Source organism: Rhinoderma darwinii (assembly GCF_050947455.1).
Source record: "Rhinoderma darwinii isolate aRhiDar2 chromosome 8 unlocalized genomic scaffold, aRhiDar2.hap1 SUPER_8_unloc_3, whole genome shotgun sequence".
NCBI lineage: Eukaryota > Metazoa > Chordata > Amphibia > Anura > Rhinodermatidae > Rhinoderma > Rhinoderma darwinii.
This window is the reverse complement of record NW_027461826.1, coordinates 683,526-703,446: the sequence shown is the minus strand read 5'-3', so window position 1 is coordinate 703,446 and position 19,921 is coordinate 683,526. Positions and strand designations below refer to the sequence as shown.

The window sequence follows — 19,921 nt, the reverse complement described above, 5'->3', positions numbered from 1 at the left end:
TGTTTGGAAATACGAATTTGCTAAACCACCATAATAACTAATAATTAGACTCCTGAGTCCTCTTACAGATAGATCTTGTATGTGTGGTTTAAGAGATCATTTCCCTCCACTGCAAGGTCAATGACACCCCATAGGGTTTCACGGTAAATATTATTAATGCTTACACTTGTATATGCCGTACACAATGTTTTACCCTGCTTTTTATAGAAAAAAATAGTAACAGGCTTCTAATAACCATATAGATTACATTGCATGCTCTAGTTTGGTTGTTCCTATTAAAATTAATAAAACATAATTATTTTACTTTCATTAAAAGGGAGGTTATATTCACTAAATGAATCAAATGATGCATCAAATAAAATGAGCAGCCTAATGACAGTAACAGAAATGGGAGCTGTAATTCACTTTAACTTTGTTGATTAAAGTTCACTTTTCTTCTCATCGACCTCATAGATCAAGGAAACAGAAGAGAAGATTTTTTTTCTCTGTACACAAAAATGATCAAAAACCCCTTGAACATAATTTGCTATTTAATATTGTAGCCTTTAAAGGCAGGTCTCGCTGCCAAATATTACAATGATTGTACTTTATAGCCACCCACTACATCTCAATTGTAATTTTATGAATATTGCAAATTACAACAGTCACATTATAACCTCTAAAGGGGCTAATTTATAAAAGCGCTGTCCATCAATTACGCATTTTCCATCACATTAATAAAATGGCAAGAAGTAATTACGCTGACTTCAGAAATGAAGATGCCTTGAACAAATCATTATGCTGAAATTATTTTCTTTTAAAAACTTAACAGGTTCTAATTACGACTGAAATGAGATAAGGAAAATGATCACAAAATAGACATTAACCTGATGAGTTCCACAGTTTCTGAGTACATGGTGTATGGAGATTTCGCTTCTAATGGATCTCGCTCCATAGCGTTCCCGCATTCGATGAAAGAGAGGGCAGCGTCAGCATAATTCACAGCTTTGCCGAACTTTTCTATCTGAAACATTGCATAACAATAGTGTTATAGAAAAGCTTATAATGCACAAAACCGGTCCAGTTTATTTCACACTTTTCATTGCTCAAGCAAATTTCAACTTTGTATAAGTGGTCTTTGTCTGACTGGTATAGTTAGGATTTTTTTTTAATAATCTTTCGAATGGTGTCGTCAATAAACATAATTATTTTAATCTATAAATAAATGAACAAATAGTATATATTCACGTTTGAAATGTAAGCACATTAATCTCTGTAGCAGTATCAAAAGAAACACTCTTACATGATGCCATCACACCAGAAACCTCTTCTTCACATTTCTTTTAGACGAGGGCTATACACAGTCTTTTGAAGCATGACAACTGTGATATTACCCGACTATAATAATAAATTGAGCCGTACCTACATCCATCTTTTCGCATGAGGCCTTCTTCACATGGCGATCAAAAGAAAACAACGTGTAAACGTGTGAAAAAAGGCTAGCGTTTTTGTAAAGCTCTTTTTAAAATACAGCCGTTTTTGATGCGTTTTTTCATTATTGGGACTCCCATTAACTATGAAAATTAGGCGCATTTTCAATTGATGTCAATGGGAAGCTTAAAGCATGCATTTTTTAAGCCTTTTTTTCGTCGAATACCTGCCATGTGAACAAGGCCTAAGAGTTGCATGCACGTCGCAAGACTTACACACTATGGGTAAGTTCACACGTATAATAAATACTGTGGATTTTACGCAATGGATTTGGTTGCAGAAAATCTGCAGCATAATACAATAGCAGCAGAGTGGATGAGATTTAAGCAAATCTCATTCACACGCTCCGTAAATCATAAGCAGAAAAAACGCTTAGAAATCAACCTGCGGTGAAATTTTTTGATCCGCAGAATGTCAGTTGTATTTGCGTAAGTGCTGCTTTTCTGTTGCGGGTTTTCCCCATTGAGTTCAATGGGAAGGTAAGACCCTCAACAATTAGTAGATGTTGCAATTTTTGCAACAGAAAAGCTGTGGTTCCACCGCAAGAACACCATCTCAGGAAAGAAAATCTTACACTTACCTAGAATTCTGTGCTTCTTCGTCCAGGTTGACCTCCTGGGATGACGTTTCATACCATGTGACTGCTGCAGCCAATCCCAGGCTGCAGTGGTCACATGGGATGAAACATCATCCCAGAGCATCAGAACGATAGGACGTCGTAGGGACGCCTTGCCATGGTAAGTATATCCCTTTTTTTTTCATTGCAGGATTTCCACAGCGGTCATTCTGGCTGAAAAACTGCACCACAATTTTGTGCGTTTTTTTTGCCTGGAACTCCAGTGTGCAGTGTGCAGTGTATCTGCCCTTTGTCAACATAGCCTATATCTTTATTAGCAGTTGCATACATGCAACTTGTTGAAATTAGAGCTGCCATGCTACAAAACCACCTGCGTAACCATAACCTAAGGCTGGGCTACATGGAGTGCAACTTTTACGTGACTGCTGCAGGCCACAGGCTTGCACTGCATTGCAGAGAACTCAATGTACTCCTCTGATATGCAGGTTTAGTTGAATAGTTAAAATTAGAAAGTCATGCTACAAAAATTCTCCATGTAGCCCCAGTCTTACAAGATGCCACAGTTTAACACAAGATGCAGTTTTTGATGCAATATTTTTTTTAATTTTTTTTGCCAGTTCCAAGAGTAGATCTTAAAGAGAGGAAATGTATACTGGAACTATTTATATATATTTTTACTGAAACAGATGCGTTAAAAATTCCCCAGTGTGAACCTGGTAAAAAACAGATACTAAGCAAGAGCAATCTCCCTTGTTCATTTTCTCTTAAACGCCAAATCAGCAATTTTTGATAAATATGAACCTTGATTTTAAATCAAAAATAATGTTTTTATACTGCATCTAGACTGGTTTTAGTCTCAAAATATCTGTAGTGAACAGTTGTTTTGGAGTATACGTAACATTTTCTGCAAAATAACATGCTGATAGGTACTGTAAGGTAAAAAAAAAGAAAACATTGTTGAATTGCTAAAGAAATATTAACCTGGGCATTAAGAGTATAGGGCTACATGGCCTCTTTGGCTAAGACACAGGACACACAACCAAAGATTGCTGTGTGATTGTCGTGTCGAGCTATATCACAGTACTAAAAGTAAGTGTGGCCGCATTGCCACCCGCAGATTGGAGCAACCCCGACACTACAGTTGCAAGAATTCCTTCAAGTTTTTACTTCTTCAGACTATACTATTACGTCACGGCAAACTGCTGGTCTCAACGTGACCACATTCACAGTCATTACTGCAATGCACACAACACAACACAGCATCCCACAGTGATCTTTGGCCGGGCGACCTGTGTCGCGGCCAAAGTCACTGTGCAGCCCCAGTCTATTAGAGAAGTTTTCCAACCACAAACCACATAAATAGGATAATCCACTAATAAATGGGGGAGGAATCCTCCAGCTCGCCGATCCTATGTCCGAGCCCAGACAGCGCACGGATCCTCGTGGCGTCACACGATGAAGATCAAAGGCAGAAAGAGAGAAACTTGATCCAGTGCGGGGTTTAGAAGGAAGTAATATTCCAACTTTATTCCAAATGTATTTGCAACACGCCATGAGCAAGGACAAGTCACTTGTCAGAAACGCATAGGTCCGCTATATGATGCATCCACCCCTTTGCATATGGACTTTTTAATACATTTGGAATAAAGTTGGAATATTACTTCCTTTTAAACTCAGCGCTTGATCAAGTTTTTCTTTTTCTGCCGATAATCCACTAATGTCTGATTAGTGGGGTCAAAAAACTAGGACTCCAACCAATGCTAGAGAAAGTGCTGTGTCTCCTTCGGTTTTTTCCATGGAACATACCCCTAATAGGGCCTTTGTATGAACTCGAAACAGCCCATTCTCTAGAATGGAAGCAGCATTGCGTCAAAGCCAATGGCCCCAATAACATGTCATCAATTTAGTTCTGGAAAAACTGTTTTGTTGCATTTTACAACTTTAATAAGTTCCTAATTGTAATTTGTTTAATATGTTGATTGCAAAAGATTGTGCAATAGTTTAGCCGCTGAGTATTTAATGAGATGCAAACAATTCTTTTCTAAGATTGTTCTTAGTCTGTTAATGGGAGGACAGTCATTATAATGGGGCCAATTGAAAAGACTGCGGCAATAAAATGAGTATTCAGCTTGTCAGGTGAACTCCAATTATGATGGCAGTAATTATTGTCAATTGACAGAAAAAATAGCCTACACGTAAGATCAGTAATAATACAGAAAGAGATACACTTACTAATGCATCTGCTTTATGCTTCAACCTTTTGGCTTCCTGCATATAATAATCAGCATTATGTAATCTGTAATTACAAAGCATAAAAACATTAGAAACAGACGTGCGTCAGCTGGAATTAGTATGTAGTCCTGGCAACCTAGTCTCAGAACTTTGTTAAAGTGGATTTCCAGCCACTAAAAATTGATGGCCTATCCTCAGGATAGGCGATCAATAGCTAATGGGTCGGGGTCCGACTCCCGGTACCCCCGCCGATTAGCTGTTTTGAAGGGGCCGCAGCGTTCATACGAGCGCTGCTTCCCCTTCATTTCTTCTTGCTCACTGTGAATAGTTGACACACATTTAGCGGTGATTCACAGGTATTACAGCCTTTTCTCCCATTGAAGTGAATTAGAGAAGAAGGCTGCAATACCTGTGAATCGCCACTAAATGCATGTTGACGATTCACACTGAGCAAAAAGAAATTAAGGGGAAGCAGCGTTCGTGCAAGCTCTGCGGCCCCTTCAAAATAGCTAATCGACGGGGGTCAAGGGGGTTGGACACCAACCATCAGCTATTGATGGTCTATCCCGAGGATAGGCAATCAATTGTTAGTGACTGGAAAACCCCTTTAAGGTTTGTGTCAACCGTATTTGCGGACCATGCTCACAGTAAGAAGTATAGAATCACGGACATGTCCTATTTTTTGCAGCTCATTTTGTACAGCCCGGATACACACCCGTAAATATACGGGTAGGTGTCCTTGGTCGATAGAAATTAATATACTGCTGCAAACAGCTTCCCTTTGATTTCAATGGGAAATATGCTTAGTTTATAGAGGCGTTTTTTACGCCTCAGAAATAAAAAATGCTGCATAAAAGTATGACATGTCACTTCTTGAAGTGTTTTACGAGCTGATTTTTGCCAGTAAAGTCCTTCCCATTTGCTTTAAAAAAATGCTCCCGAAAGACACGTCAACTCGGTTCAGGGGATTTAAAGCTCTTTATCGGAAAAACACAGTTCTGTCCGCTATAAAGATATAATACAAAAATGATTCCATAAAAATATGGGCCAGAATGCTGTTCATAGGTGGTCAATGACTTTAGGCTTATTACCTATAATTCTGTTGTAAAAAACAGATGCCAGGTGGAGTTACAGCTATATCGTAATTGTCATTGCAATATAATACAACTTACGTTTCATCAAATGTTATCTTTGATCTTCGAGAATCTGTATTTCCATTGGTTACAGCAGGTACTGAAGACCATAAATCTGGTTCTGAATGATGCTGACTGTTCTCAAGGACAATGCTTGGGGGTCTGCTATTATCTTCTTCCTGCATAAACAATAGACACTATAATGGTTGCTGCATTTTCCAGAATATATCCATACATATTGTGGATACTGTAATTTAATATATCTGAATAAGAGGTTGGTTAAAAACATTTAATTCAACTTGTTCCTAATGGAAAGTAACATGGATGCATATAGTATTCACATGACCTCTAAGGGGTTTCCCCATAAGCATTATTTATCACCTATCCATATGATAGGTAATAAAAATCTGATCGGTGGAGGTCCAACTGCTGGAACCTCCACCAATCACGAGAACGGGCTTACCTTGCCGTTCTTAAGAGCCCCATAGGAATGAAGAGGCAGTGCGCATGCTAGGCTACCGCTCCATTCACTTCTATGGGGCTGCTGAAACATAGCTTGAAAAAGCGAGATAACTCCTTACAGCATGATTACATGCTATAAAATCTCTGTTACTGGCATGATCAATTATTTTGCTTCTACTCTTCCCAAATATAGGGCTGGTCTTCTGATATGAAGTATTTGCCACCCTTGAGCCAGCAGGAAGAGGGGCCCAGTTATTACTGCTATGTGAACACACCATACAGCTACACCATTCCCCTTAATTTTAAATATATATATATATATATATATATATATATATATATATATATATAATATAATATATATATATAACATTTTAAATATATATAATAATTTATTTATTTATATATAACATAATATATATATAATAATAATTGTAAATATATATATATATATATATATATATATATATATATTAAGATGGATACATACTATTTGTAAGGATGATGCAATGTCTCCTATCCTACAATGCTAATCTTATTTATACAAATGAACACCAATTAAAATAGAACTCAATCAGCATACACCATAATAACAATATAGTCATTACAATGGCAAAAAAATAATATAAATATGTATTAGATATTCTATTGTTATAATGTATTACAATACAATTGGCCTTATCTGCTATTTGCAGAGCCTCCAATAAATAAGTCATGAATGGGGGAGGGGGTAGTGTAAATCTTCACATGGTTTGTAGCCCAGAGATTGAGTTTTAGGATAAGGTTATAAGAGATAAAACTGATACTTACACAGCTTACTTTAGTATTTGTTATTGTGCTGCCAGTCTTTTTGTGTCTTGTGGAAATTAATGGGACGTGCACCGTCGTTACACTGCCATCCTGACGGAAAGAGCTGTTATCACTGGAGTGTCGCCTACGAACTGGTTCATCCCCCAAAGGAGACAATAATGGAGGAAACATTTTTTCTTCTCTCTTTTTTGCTGTCTTTTTCACCCTAGACAAAATAATCAGAACATACAGGAGATATTTAGGAGACCATATTCAAAACTGTGTCAGTCATGTAAATTAGATATGACCTTAAATGGGTTTACCAGTTTCCAAAAATTATAAACAATAAAAAATGATGCCAGGGTTCCCCTGACGTAAAGCTCCAACAGAACCCATGAACGGAGTCCCGACGCAGATGTGAGCGAAGCCTACGCTGTGCAAGGGCATGTTTTTTTGCGGGGAAAGATGTTGTTTTTATTGGTACGTACGACTTTTCAATCACTTTTCATTCCAATTTTTTTTTTTTGGGGGGGGGGGGGGTGAGGTGACCAAATAACAGAAATTCTGCCATTGTTATTTTTTTTCCTATGGTGTTCATCCAAGGGGTTACATAACAAGATATTTTAAAAGTTCTGGATTTTACGGACCCAGCGATACCAATAGTAAGGTTTTTCTGAGCTTTTAATATATTTTTTGTACATTATTAAAAATGGTATTTTACTGTTTCTTTTTTTTTTGTCCCCATAGGGACCTCAAACAAGTGGTCGTTTGATAGTTGGTCCAATACACTACATTATGTATGCATTGTGCTATTTATTGTCTCCTTTTAAGCCCTGCCTTAATCCTATATGACTGCGCCATACTCCCCCTTGGCAGCTGTGAGGTACAGACACGTCACATGTCGCCAAGGGGTTGAATCTGTCCTGATCACTTCCTGTGTTACAGATGAGGTCTTCTAATAACAAGAGCACAGATTTCATACATATTTCAAGCATGAAAAAGGTCCTATAGCAGGACGGAAACGTTGCAGCTTGTGTTGACTGAATAAATCACTTGCTTTTCTACTTCGGAATGCTGTGGGATTTCTTCTACATTTATCTATAGTCCTTGGATCAGGATTACCGGCCTGCACCCGCTACCATTTTGGAATTATACTTTGAGTGCTGCTTATTTCTGTTTGTTTTTATATATATATATATATATATATATATATATATATATATATATATATATATTATATATATATAAATATATATATATATATATAAAAAAAAATCTATATATATATATATATATATATATATATATATATATATATGTATATATATATATATATATATATATATATATATATTTGCTGCTGAATACTTTGTTTCCGTTCAATGACATAATAATAACTAATTACTGTACTGTAAAGAATTGCTTTAACTCAGATACTAATACCAGAGCAATGATCCAGCTTACTGCCGATGGAACTTAGTACCTGAAAGAAGGTGCATTTAAACACGCCAAGAGATTTATAGAGCTGACAAACCTTTTTCATCCATTTTATGAAGGAGGAGGCATCATTAGCGCACATTAATTGTTACATATTGTGGAGCTGATTGTTCGCTTGCTTTGGGCTGTAACTGCTGTAAAAATGGGTTTTTAATTGCAATAATAACCAATTGTGAATGAATTTATTGGAATAATTAAAGATGTTTAATGACTTAATTTGCCAACATGTTTTTGTTAATTGAAATGCAACGACAAACAGTTAATACAGCGGAGGAAGCGCACATGCCTCCAGTGGATTTATGTATGAGAGGTAAGGACGGGCAAGAGCTAGACATGGCATGGGGATTTTATGTGAGTGGCTTCATATAATTTATGTAGATCTTTTCGATGTAGAATAATTACCAACATGTGAATCCTAAACAGCCTAAAAATGTTACTGCTAATGTATAAATCATTTACCTTTTTTTTATGCATTTGATTGATCACTTAAAGATGTTACAGCTAATGGCATCGCCAGTATGTCATATAGCTCTAGTTGTTACAAGTTGTGAAATATCTTTAAGATTTCCCAAGACTGTCGATTAGCTCGACTCTTGGTGCCAGCTATGTTGAAAAAGGCACCTCACATCCTGAATGTTGGAATAGTAACTGAAGATGAAGGTGAGTCTCAAATAAAGTGTTTATTTGTAATGGCAATTCACCCCTTACACCCTTAAAAATGTAATTTGAAGTAAAGTGTTACAATCATTAGGTATATTGTGTTTATATTCCATTGATGCTGATATGTCCACACTTTTCTTGAATTGCGTTACATTATACAATTTGTCATGATACAAATTCAATACAGTCTTTCACAATCCAGTGAGAAAATGTATACTTTAACCATATACGTTTATTAACATGAGCGTCTATGGAGAATGGATGTCCGATGGATGGCATCACCAGAGTCATCCGTCACAGCCATTCAGTCAAAAAATACGTTAAAAGTATACGTTTTTTTTAACTAGGGAGTCTACGGGTGACAGATGGCCTTCAGATGACAATTGTCAGAGGAATCCGTGTCAACTGCTGATTGACTGACCTCAGCAGCTGCAGTGCGTACTATACAGTACTACATCCCTGCTGCTGCAGAACATCATAATACATCATTTCAGATGCTGCAGACCTTCAAATAAATCTATGGTGGACAGGAAGCGCCCACTTACTCTCTAAAAATAGGTTCTACAGCATCTGTTGTGTATAATAAAGAATACAACTATAAATAATGACAATTTTTAGTAGCCACCTCGGATATATAATAAATATATTTTTATAAAAAATAAATATATATATATATATATATATATATATATATAAAATTATATAAAAATAGATCTATTTTCTATCTATCTATCTATCTATCTATCTATCTATCTATCTATCTATCTATCTATCTATCTATCTATCTATCTATCTATCTATCTATCTATCTATCTATCTATCTATCTCTCTCTCTCTATCTATCCATCCATCCATCCATCTCTCTTTCTCTCTCTTTCTTGATGTTCTTGAGCAATAGTCAAGCTGTTTACGTGTCTTATAAAAGGGATGCTGGAAAATGTGTTAATGTTTACACTCAATTTTAATAGTCCCTCTGGAACTACAATTGTAAAATAGTATCTGATGTTCCTTAGTGCACTCTGCTTAGTGGCAGAGGCTTTCGTGAGGTGTAAATGAAATAATGTGACATAGTTATTAATAGATGTAACTTGTATATGATGACAGAGTCATTGCCAGCAAAGGTTGCTGCTGGCAGAAATTCACAAGCTCTCAAGGTGAATTGTAAAGGTTAGGTGTCTCCTCAGCACAGCTGTTTAATATATATCATCTGATGTCTAGAAGCAGTTACATCAAGCAAAGCCGAGAAAGCAACAATTCAGTGATTGCTACAGTATACTGCAACAAGATGAATAAATGCTCTCTAACCCGCAGTCAGGATGTGGGTGAAGGGTAGACAGAAGAAAACGTTCACGAAAAGGAACTTCTCATATATGAACTTTGAATTGTACAGCTTATTGTGACTACTTTAGACTGGAGGTGTATTCTGGCTTCAGCAAATAAAGCCTGTTCATTGTAAAAGGAAAAGTGATACAATTTATACTTTTTGTATAAATTCTTGTTCAATATCTCTGCTTGCAGTCATTAAATGGGAACCTTCACTGTTTCCTTCCATGGGATAAAATAATAACAAATGTTTTAGTCATATGAGGAACACACAGGTAATATTTATTTAAGGGATTGCATGACCACGGGATGATGGCTACAGTGTTAGATACATTTTAGTATCTTTACCTTGAGTTTCAAAGACTTTGCTCCACCAATGTTCATAGATGTGATGTAAATGGCAAACATAATGATTTCACATAAATGTCTATAACAGACCCCTACTGAACAGAAGTTTACATTAAACCTACTCTGCATGCATGGAAAAGAATGGATCCAAATATTTAATAAAACCTTAATCTGAAATAAATTGGCCAAATAAAAGTAATATCAGTATGGATGGATTGTCATAAAATACATAAGACAAACGACATTAATCATAATCAAAGGGTTAAATACTCACTCTTTAGTGCTAGACGTCCTGCTACTAGGAATGGGAGAGATGCATGGAGGAAGAAGACAGGGGGTGATGGTTTCATCCACGCGTTGCTTTTTGCAGTCCGTTTGCGGGTCATTGCTTTCACACTGCTTTAAATGAGATTAGTAAACATTTCACAAAGTTATACAGGTTAATTATTGTAGTACAAACAAGTATTTGTAGATGACATGTCCATTACTCATGTATTGGAACCCGTTATATATTTTTTATTAAAATGTCTTTAATCCTGCATCAATGGTACCCGGCAAGATCCCACAGTCTATCAGGTGGACAGAGAAAAGCGAATAAAACATGCACTCAGGAAGACACACAGCTCAATGCACAACTAGACTTTCCAAAAAGTTTAACTTATCTATCACGAGATGAAGAAGTTGTGTCAATGGTTATCTCTGCTAAATGAGTCGATTCTTAGCAGGAGACAGACTGAAAGGCTGGAATATTAAGTCAAAGAAAGTTTGAAAGGTCATTCCCATAATTTAATGTTATGGTATATCGCTACTATATGCTATAACATTATGATCAGCATGGAACCCGCATCTGGACCCCCGCCGATCAGTAGAACACACAGTTTCTTTTTCCGCATTTGTCCTGCACAGGGATCTCCTGGCGACACCTTGTGCTGGGAATTGCAATACAGCAAGTGAAAGGAGCTATGTGGTAGTCCCCTGCACAGTGGCCAAAAGCATCATTGAGGAAATCAGTAGATTTAGTGGGGAAATCAGTGGATTTAGTGGGGATCTAAGCAGTTAGACAATCATTGATCAGGAAGTGATGGCATATCAATATAATTATCAATACTGTCATGTGGTGCATGAAGTTAGGAGTCTGCAAAAAATGGTGCAAATTGTGCCAAATTTATCACAATAGCACATGTGGCTTAATATATTTCACAATTTGATAGACATATTATCCATTTCATCGTGGCTGGTCTATATATGGTAAATTTGGCACATTTTACAACTCCTCTTCGTCACATCTTTTTTTCTACATACTTTGTTAAGGTTTAAAAAGTGTCCAATTCTCATTATAAAGTGAGTTTTATGGATCACAGATAATTTCTTCAGACTTTCTACTTACAAAGTTTTAGGGTAAGTTCACACGTAGCGTAAATACTGTGGATTTTCCGCAATGGATTACCGTAGCAGCAGAGTGGATGAGATTTTAACAAATCTCATCCACACGCTGCGTAGTTGCTGAGTGGCAAAAACACTCAGAAATTGACCTTTGGTGTAGTTTTTTAATCTGCAGCATGCCAATTGTATTTGTGTAAGCGCTGCTTTTTTGTAGCGGGTTTTCCCAATTGAATTCATTGGGGAGGTAAAACCAATAGCTGATGTTGTATTTTTTCCAGTGGAAAAGCAGTGAAGACACTACTCAGAAAAAAAAAAATCTTATTAAAGAGGCTCTGTCACCAGATTTTGCAACCCCTATCTGCTATTGCAGCAGATAGGCGCTGCAATGTAGATTACAGTAACGTTTTTATTTTTAAAAAACGAGCATTTTTGGCCAAGTTATGACCATTTTTGTATTTATGCAAATGAGGCTTGCAAAAGTACAGTACAACTGGGCGTGTTTACAGTAAAAGTACAACTGGGCGTGTATTATGTGTGTACATCTGGGCGTTTTTACTACTTTTACTAGCTGGGCGTTCTGACGAGAAGTATCATCCACTTCTCTTCAGAACGCCCAGCTTCTGGCAGTGCAGACACACAGCGTATTCTCGAGAGATCACGCTGTGACGTCACTCACTTCCTGCCCCAGGTCCTGCATCGTGTCGGCCACATCGGCACCAGAGGCTACAGTTGATTCTGCAGCAGCATCGGCGTTTGCGGGTAAGTAGCTACATCGACTTACCTGCTAACGCCGATGCTGCTGCAGAATCAACTGTAGCCTCTGGTGCCGATGTGTCCTCGCTCGTCCGACACGATGCAGGACCTGTGAGTGACGTCACAGCGTGATCTCTCGAGAACACGCTGTGTCTGTGCACTGCAAGAAGCTGGGCGTTCTGAAGAGAAGTGGATGATACTTCTCGTCAGAACGCCCAGCTAGTAAAAGAAGTAAACACACCCCGATGTACGCACATAATACACGCCCAGTTGGACTTTTACTTTAAACACGCCCAGTTGGACTTTTGCAAGCCTCATTTGCATAAATACAAAAATGGTCATAACTTGGCCAAAAATGCTCATTTTTAAAAAATAAAAACGTTACTGTAATCTACATTGCAGCGCCTATCTACTGCAATATCAGATAGGGCTTGCAAAATCTGGTGACAGAGCCTCTTTAACCAGAATTCTGTGTTTCTTCGTCCAGGCCAGCCTACTGAGATGATGTTTCATCCCATGTGACCGCTGCAGCCAATCACAGGCTGCAGCGGTCACATGGGATGAAACGTCATCCCAGGGCTGCAAAACATCAGGACATCGGAGGGTCGCGTCGCCATGGTGAGTATCTTTTTTTTTTCACAACGGACACTACGGTTTTTCGGCCAGAATTCCCTGTGGTGCACAGGGCAGATATGCTGTGTAGTTTTACGCAGCTTATCCGCCCTGTGTGAACATAGCCTTAACGTGTGGTATTGGGCTGCAGTCTAGCTCTTTACTGATGGTATCAGAACAGACAAGCATTACCTTTTTTAACATATACAAATCTTTATTTTATATGTTAAATATCATTCTGTGGACTTTTACCATTTTTTTTATTTTACTGCAGAAGTACTTATTATTTCTATAAGTCTTCCCAGTACATTATTTATAGCATTCAACTTTGCAGAAAAGCTTATTTAATATATGTATTAATTTCCGACCTAAATTTGTATTTGAAGGATATAGAGTAAAAACAAAATCCTCATATGGTTTTAGGCTAGCTGTGGCCTGTAAAAGTTATGGAACTTAACAAGATGTGACTGCTTGAACCCCTCTTTTAATCATGAAGAGTGATACACAGCAATGGCCTCAGTACTCCACAGTAGTCACATATTAGTAAAATGGTGCTCAGAATTTAGACGTAATAATAACTTTCACATTGCAAGTACAGAAGTACTGTAATTTAGCCTTCAGTGGGTCACGGGTTTAAGAGATCTCCTTTCAAAGTGCTACAGAAGAGTGGATGAAGAATATATTCCATTTAACTAATGGGATTTAATGAGTCTCTTCAACAGTTTTGACCTTCTTTTGGTGTATGTAGGTCAGCTCTCCCTTATGAGCCATGTAATGAAACACATAACATCTATATAATCTACTGGAAACATACTGTTTGGGGGCACTGGCATACTGTCAGCACCAGAATTGAGACCTATAGAAATAGTCACTTAGGAGTACATTGAACTAATGACTCTACTGCGCTTAACAGGTTACAGTCCCCATATATTCATCATTACCATTATATTTTAAACTAAAACACAGAACTATATTACTGTACAGTTGTAGTATTCTTTTAATGTACAGTTATATGTCCATTATTTTCAGCAGCCAATAAATGAGTAAAGCGAACTGAATTGTAAGAATTGCTGCATAGACATAAAAAGAGATTCAGGTATAGCAAATGTAGGGTTATATTATTGTTGTTATAGTAAATTATTATATGTATTCTTGCTAACAAATAATGCACAAATTATAATATTACTAGATTACGATTATTTAACCCTGGTTGGGTTATTATTGAACAATATGGTCAATTAGGATTGACATTGATTTTTATTTTTCATCCTATCTAGAATTTTATTTTCTATATTTACTAAAATATTATGAATAATTTAAAATTGTAGACAATAGACCAGAGGCCTCAAACTTGTGGCTCTGCAGATGTTGCAAAATTACAACTTCCTGCTGCAGTTGGGGCATGCTTGGAGTTGTAGTTTTGCAACAGCTGGAGAGCCACAGGTTGGAGACCACAGCCAAAGACTATAGACAGTAATTTCAAAGAGGATTACCATTGACATCCTCCCCTATCTATAGATTACGATTACTGCAATTAGGAGTGACTTTATTAATATTAATTATTTTAATATATGTGTTCATATTTTGTATAAGAAACTTCCAAATCTGAACCATTTTTTAATATTTCTAGTTTTAGAAAAAAACAACAATATATTATAGCGGTATTCCCATCAAAGTGCTGTGATTAGCAGCTAATATAAAATATACTGAATCGAATCGGACCCGAAATAAATTTTGGGAAATCTGCCCATCTCTAATATTTATCATATATTTCTATAATGATTGCTCCAAAGACATAGAAAAAAGATCATTTTGTTGACAGAGTATATAAATAGAATCATAGACAACAATAAAAAGTGAAATAAAGGAAAACATTTTAAAACGGCATATGTATAAAATAATTTGTATGGAAATTTTTAAATAGTTCCTAGCACAATGGATACAGATCTTTAACATGACTGTGATCTGAACGTAACACTCAATCCGAAGGAATCCTTCGGTATCATGAACTCACCTTGTGCTTTCTTCTGGATTTTGTGGAGTTTTTCTCAGTGGCTGCGGCTGGTGTTTGAGGCTTGTGTTTGAAACCTTGGTCTCTGGTTTCATTCTTTAAGACCTCATTCTCAAAAGTCTCTTGACCTGGTATTCTGGATAGCAGACTGAGATCTATTTTCACCCATAAAGACTTAATCTCTTCAAATTCCCTCAGTGGTGATAAAAGTTCATTTTGAACCACAGGAAGAGGAGAAAATGGTTCCTCCAGATCATTATGAGTTTGATCAAGTGAAATACTGCTGCTATTGCTGGTTAAGCTGCTGACACTTAAGATGTTGCTGCTACAGTCTTTTGGCTTAACCAAATTTGTAGGACCAGTGCATGCCTTTGAAAGTTTGACTTGAAGGACTTCTTCTTGATCAGTGTTTGAATCTGACGCTGAATCAGTTTCAATAAACTCCCTAGACTTAGGGACTATTTTACTTGCCCCTCTTGCTTTCTTTTTGTCTGATGCACTACCTGTGCAAGTCCTTTGCTCCTTTCTTGGAGCAGTTTTAGCAACAGTGGCTTTTGTCCTTGCTTTTGGTAGCTCTGGGTTTTCTCGTACATCTTTTTCTTTGGGAGTGCTGCTGGTGGGGTTTGGTTTATTCCAAGAGTAGTCCTCGGCACTTGATGTTCTTTCAACCTTTTTTGGTTGTTTCTTAGCTACAGCTCTTTGTGGAGTGGGTTCATTAAGAGCTGGTGACTTTTGTTTCGAGGGTTTTGGCTCTGGAGGTTTTTGGGGAACCCTTGGTTTGTTTTTCTCTCTAACTGGACTCAAGAGCTCTTTATCTTTGGGAAGGGAGTCTGATTGAGAGCTAACACTACTAAGTTCCCTTTTATTTTCTTCTTCAATCTGTTGGTTATTCTGGGGTGCAGAATTATTATCGGAATGCACATCAATTTGGTTGATAATTATTGTTTTATTATGTGGATTGACTTTATTTAACCATTTATCCAGCTGCCATTTGTTTGTTGATGGGGGTTCCGGCTGTAAGGAAAACCAAGAAAATATTGTTCCAAGAGGAATGTATAACAAATTCCTTTAAATAAATTTTATAAATTTTCTCAAAACATTCTAGTTTATTTATAGAAATGGCTAATTAGCAAGCACATTGGACCCTTTTGTTAATTTAAAGCAGTGCCCCGGAGAAATCTAAAATCTAACAAAGTAAAAATGCTAAATAATCCCATCAAATGATACATTTTTTTAATGTTAATTTAATGTAATCTCTGTTGAATACTAAGCAAACAGATCTCACATTTTTTGTATACCATATACGCAGAACTATACTTAAAGCAAATGCAGCAATAAGGTAAGCTAGATACACAAAATTAAATGAAAAAATAGAATCTAATTTTGAACTATTACTGCTTTTATTTAAAGAACATTAGATAACATCCATACAACCCATGAGTACCAAACTGGGGACTCTCCTCTATTAGAGCAATATGCCCTGGTAGGGATTAGTAGTATCCTGTTGCGGCACCTGCTTGCATAGGGAAAGAGAAGCAGGGGAGAACCAGCTTATTGTCTATGGAAGTTATAGAACCAGCCATGCCAGGTGCGAGGTCGCAGGATCCCCATTCTCCTGAAATGTGGAGATTCCAGTCGTGGGACCTTTACCAATGAGACATTTATGGCATATCCTAGTTGGGTGCCCCTTTAGCACTATAAATTATCATCTGCACAATGCATGATGAATAAACTAACTGCCACAGAAACAACTTCTGAAAAACAAGCATTACAGTACATAATATTACCTCTGGAGTTACATTACGTTTTTTTTCATTACATTCACTGTCACTAGAGCTGCTCTCGCTATCAGAATCAGATTCAGAGCTGGTTTCAGATTCACTGGAACTGCCAGAACCTCCACTTGAATTTACCAGGTTGGCACCATGAACTGTTGGCAAGGGAAGGCCACTGAAAAACACAAAGAGCTAACATGAATCTTAGAGCAAGTGATTTTTTTTAAATTTCCTCAAAATGTATATTAAAAATGTTACAGTGAGAAAGAATTTTGCAAGACACCTTCTTCTATTTTTTTTTAAATATCTTATATAATCCTTACACTATTCAGAACAAAACCATCAAATATAATCAACTTTGATGGTGAGCTCACCCAGTGATTTGTGAGTGTGTATTTGAGGTCTTGAAAAAGAGTTGCAAACAGATTTTTCACATCCATGATTCCTTCATTGGAAGAAAGTTGGCTTTCTGGTTCAAGTGCAGGAAGAAGCCACTGAAAGGTAGCAGAGAGCTCTCAGTATTAATAGTAATATATGCAGAAGGTGGGCGGAGAAGGAAGTCTGTGTTGGGATGCTTGAGCCAATAGCTGCAGAGTAATGTGTGATGTCAGAGACCGGGACATTGTTTTGGAAACTTCTTCTGCACAGCCCAGTAACCTGTAGCATTAGTTGTTATTATCTGTGGTGTCAAGGAACTATAGTGTACAAAGCACCTCGGGAACGTGCATTTGGAGGACCAGAGTGAAAGAATAAATGGCCCTGGTATGTTAAATCTTCCTAATTATGAAAATGTGCCCAGAGTTTTAATTTTAATGCGTTTTAATTTAAAGGGTAACTAAACATTCAACAAACCTCTGACATGTCATAGTGACCCCCACCGATTGCTAAAACAAAGCGGCAGAAGCGCTTGTGTGAGCGCTGAGCCGCTTTGTTTCTGTTTTCTGGGAAAGCCGATATAGCGGTGTACGGCCCCATAGACATTCTATTGAGCCCGTACACCGCTAAATCGGCTTTTCAAGAAAACAGAAACAAAGCGGCTCAGCGCTCATACAAGCTCTTATGCCGCTTCGTTTCAGTTATTGGTGGGGGTCTCGGTGCTCGGACCCTTTAGTTTAGTTACCCTTTAAAAAGAAACATGGACTGAAGCAAGAAACATATGAGATAATACTTACATTTATAGTGTAAGTTAAACTTTGGTGAACCAAAGGCAAACCTATATTTAAATATTAGGGAAATTGGATATTGTGCAATTCCATCATATACTTCTAATATTTTAATTTTTCCCTTGATTTTACAAGAAACTAGTGACATCACTGAAGCATAAACCATAACATACTTTGATGTAACATAACGCAAATACAATTAAGGCTGAGTTCACATCTACACTGTGAATTCTCTTTTTCTGTTCCATCATAGGAGAAGAAAAACGGAATGCAATCTGTGACAAATTTGTCACATGACAGACACTAACAGCTTCCGACAGACCCCCACCGACTCGAGTTCAGTCATGGTGTCTGTCGTTTCGCTGTAAAAAATAGCGTTGCTTAAAATGTGATGGAATCTATGGATGAAGGCTCCAAATGCTGCCTTCAATGTAGATGTGAACAGTCCTAATGAGAATGACCATGCCTATAGGAGGAAGTCAAGTGTCATATTCAGCCTTATAAACAAACACAGTATAACAACTTGGAAACTCTTCTATTTCTCATACACAATAATGTAGACCATGTGAATTATTTATGGTTTTTATATTTAGAACTGCATTTACAGCAAGGTACAGTAATAAGAAATAATCTCATATTGTATTATTACATATGTCACTTTCTATATTTCATAATTGCTTTATAATAAACATCCTGATTTCTGATACACAGTAAGTAAAATCTCAGGAATACTTTGCATTGAATTATTAATGGTCACACACCATTTACATGTAAAGCTTCCATGATTCAATATTTGAATGAATGGAACAGAAGGTAACAGTTTCTTACATTTTAATCACTACAACTTGCTATAAATTCTCTGGGATACTGTCAAACATGTCAATCTTGCAGCATTAAATACTTATTGGAAATGACAAGCATTTCTGATAAATACAGTGGAACTAAGCCCATTAAATATTTATAAGATGATCTATTTTGAGCGAATTTGACTTGTTCGGATCAGGTCTTGCAGAGCAAAATATGTTACAATTAGACCCATGGTAAGTAAAAAAATAAAAGTTAAAGGTATATGATGTTCTGTATTATGTCTTGGTCGATGGAAACAGTGAAGGTTATTTTTAAATGTGCAAAACCGAGGCACTGCTGTGCCCATGGCATTGTCATTGTGCCTATTTTGTTTGCAAACTGACTTATTTCCTCTGGAGGCAGATGAACGTATGTTGTCTAGATGTCTGCGTGCTTCGAGGAGGGGATCACAGAGACTTGAGATTAGCAAGACACCATCTTTGCTATCATACACAAGAGGTGCTTTGTCAGGCACTATTTAAATACAAGAACATCAATCTCACTAACTGATGTGTATCTACTATAGTGATCCTCTTCTCTTAGATAGAAGAGGAACCTGTGGGTCTATCAGGGCATATGGGTTTAGGAGCAACAGCAATCACTATTTCTACAATGCTGGTACTATTATTTTTGCCTCTAGAATTCCTCATCCTAACACCAGTGGAGGTCTCTGGGTCCAATACAACTTTGAGAAAGTCACCATAAAGTCATGAGACACCCAACCAATGGACTGGTTAAGTGTCAAAACTGTATCTGGAGAACAAAATGATTTGTTTCGTTGAAAGTTTCAGACAGAGATACAGAGTCCTTATGAAATAACTGTTATCACAAAAGAGGGGTGGCTTTGTCAAAAAACCTTACGCTCTCTGTCTGCATTGTCTCTACTA

The 19,921-nt window shown here is 37.1% G+C and overlaps 1 protein-coding gene across 1 annotated transcript in view; it reads right to left on the bottom strand.

Annotated features, from left to right (window-relative positions):
- Window positions 1-866: 866 nt before the first annotated feature.
- Window positions 867-19,921, bottom strand: part of LOC142697920 (AF4/FMR2 family member 2-like) — a gene marked incomplete at its 3' end in the record, with an annotated part of 383,807 nt that continues 364,752 nt past the window's right edge. The window contains exons 10-16 of the mRNA XM_075847722.1: window positions 17,038-17,200; window positions 15,254-16,264; window positions 10,766-10,890; window positions 6,685-6,889; window positions 5,452-5,591; window positions 4,280-4,343; window positions 867-1,003 (exon numbers count right to left, since the gene is read on the bottom strand). Of these exons, the coding sequence (XP_075703837.1) occupies window positions 867-1,003; window positions 4,280-4,343; window positions 5,452-5,591; window positions 6,685-6,889; window positions 10,766-10,890; window positions 15,254-16,264; window positions 17,038-17,200 (1,845 nt within the window). The remainder of the gene's footprint in view (window positions 1,004-4,279; window positions 4,344-5,451; window positions 5,592-6,684; window positions 6,890-10,765; window positions 10,891-15,253; window positions 16,265-17,037; window positions 17,201-19,921) is intronic.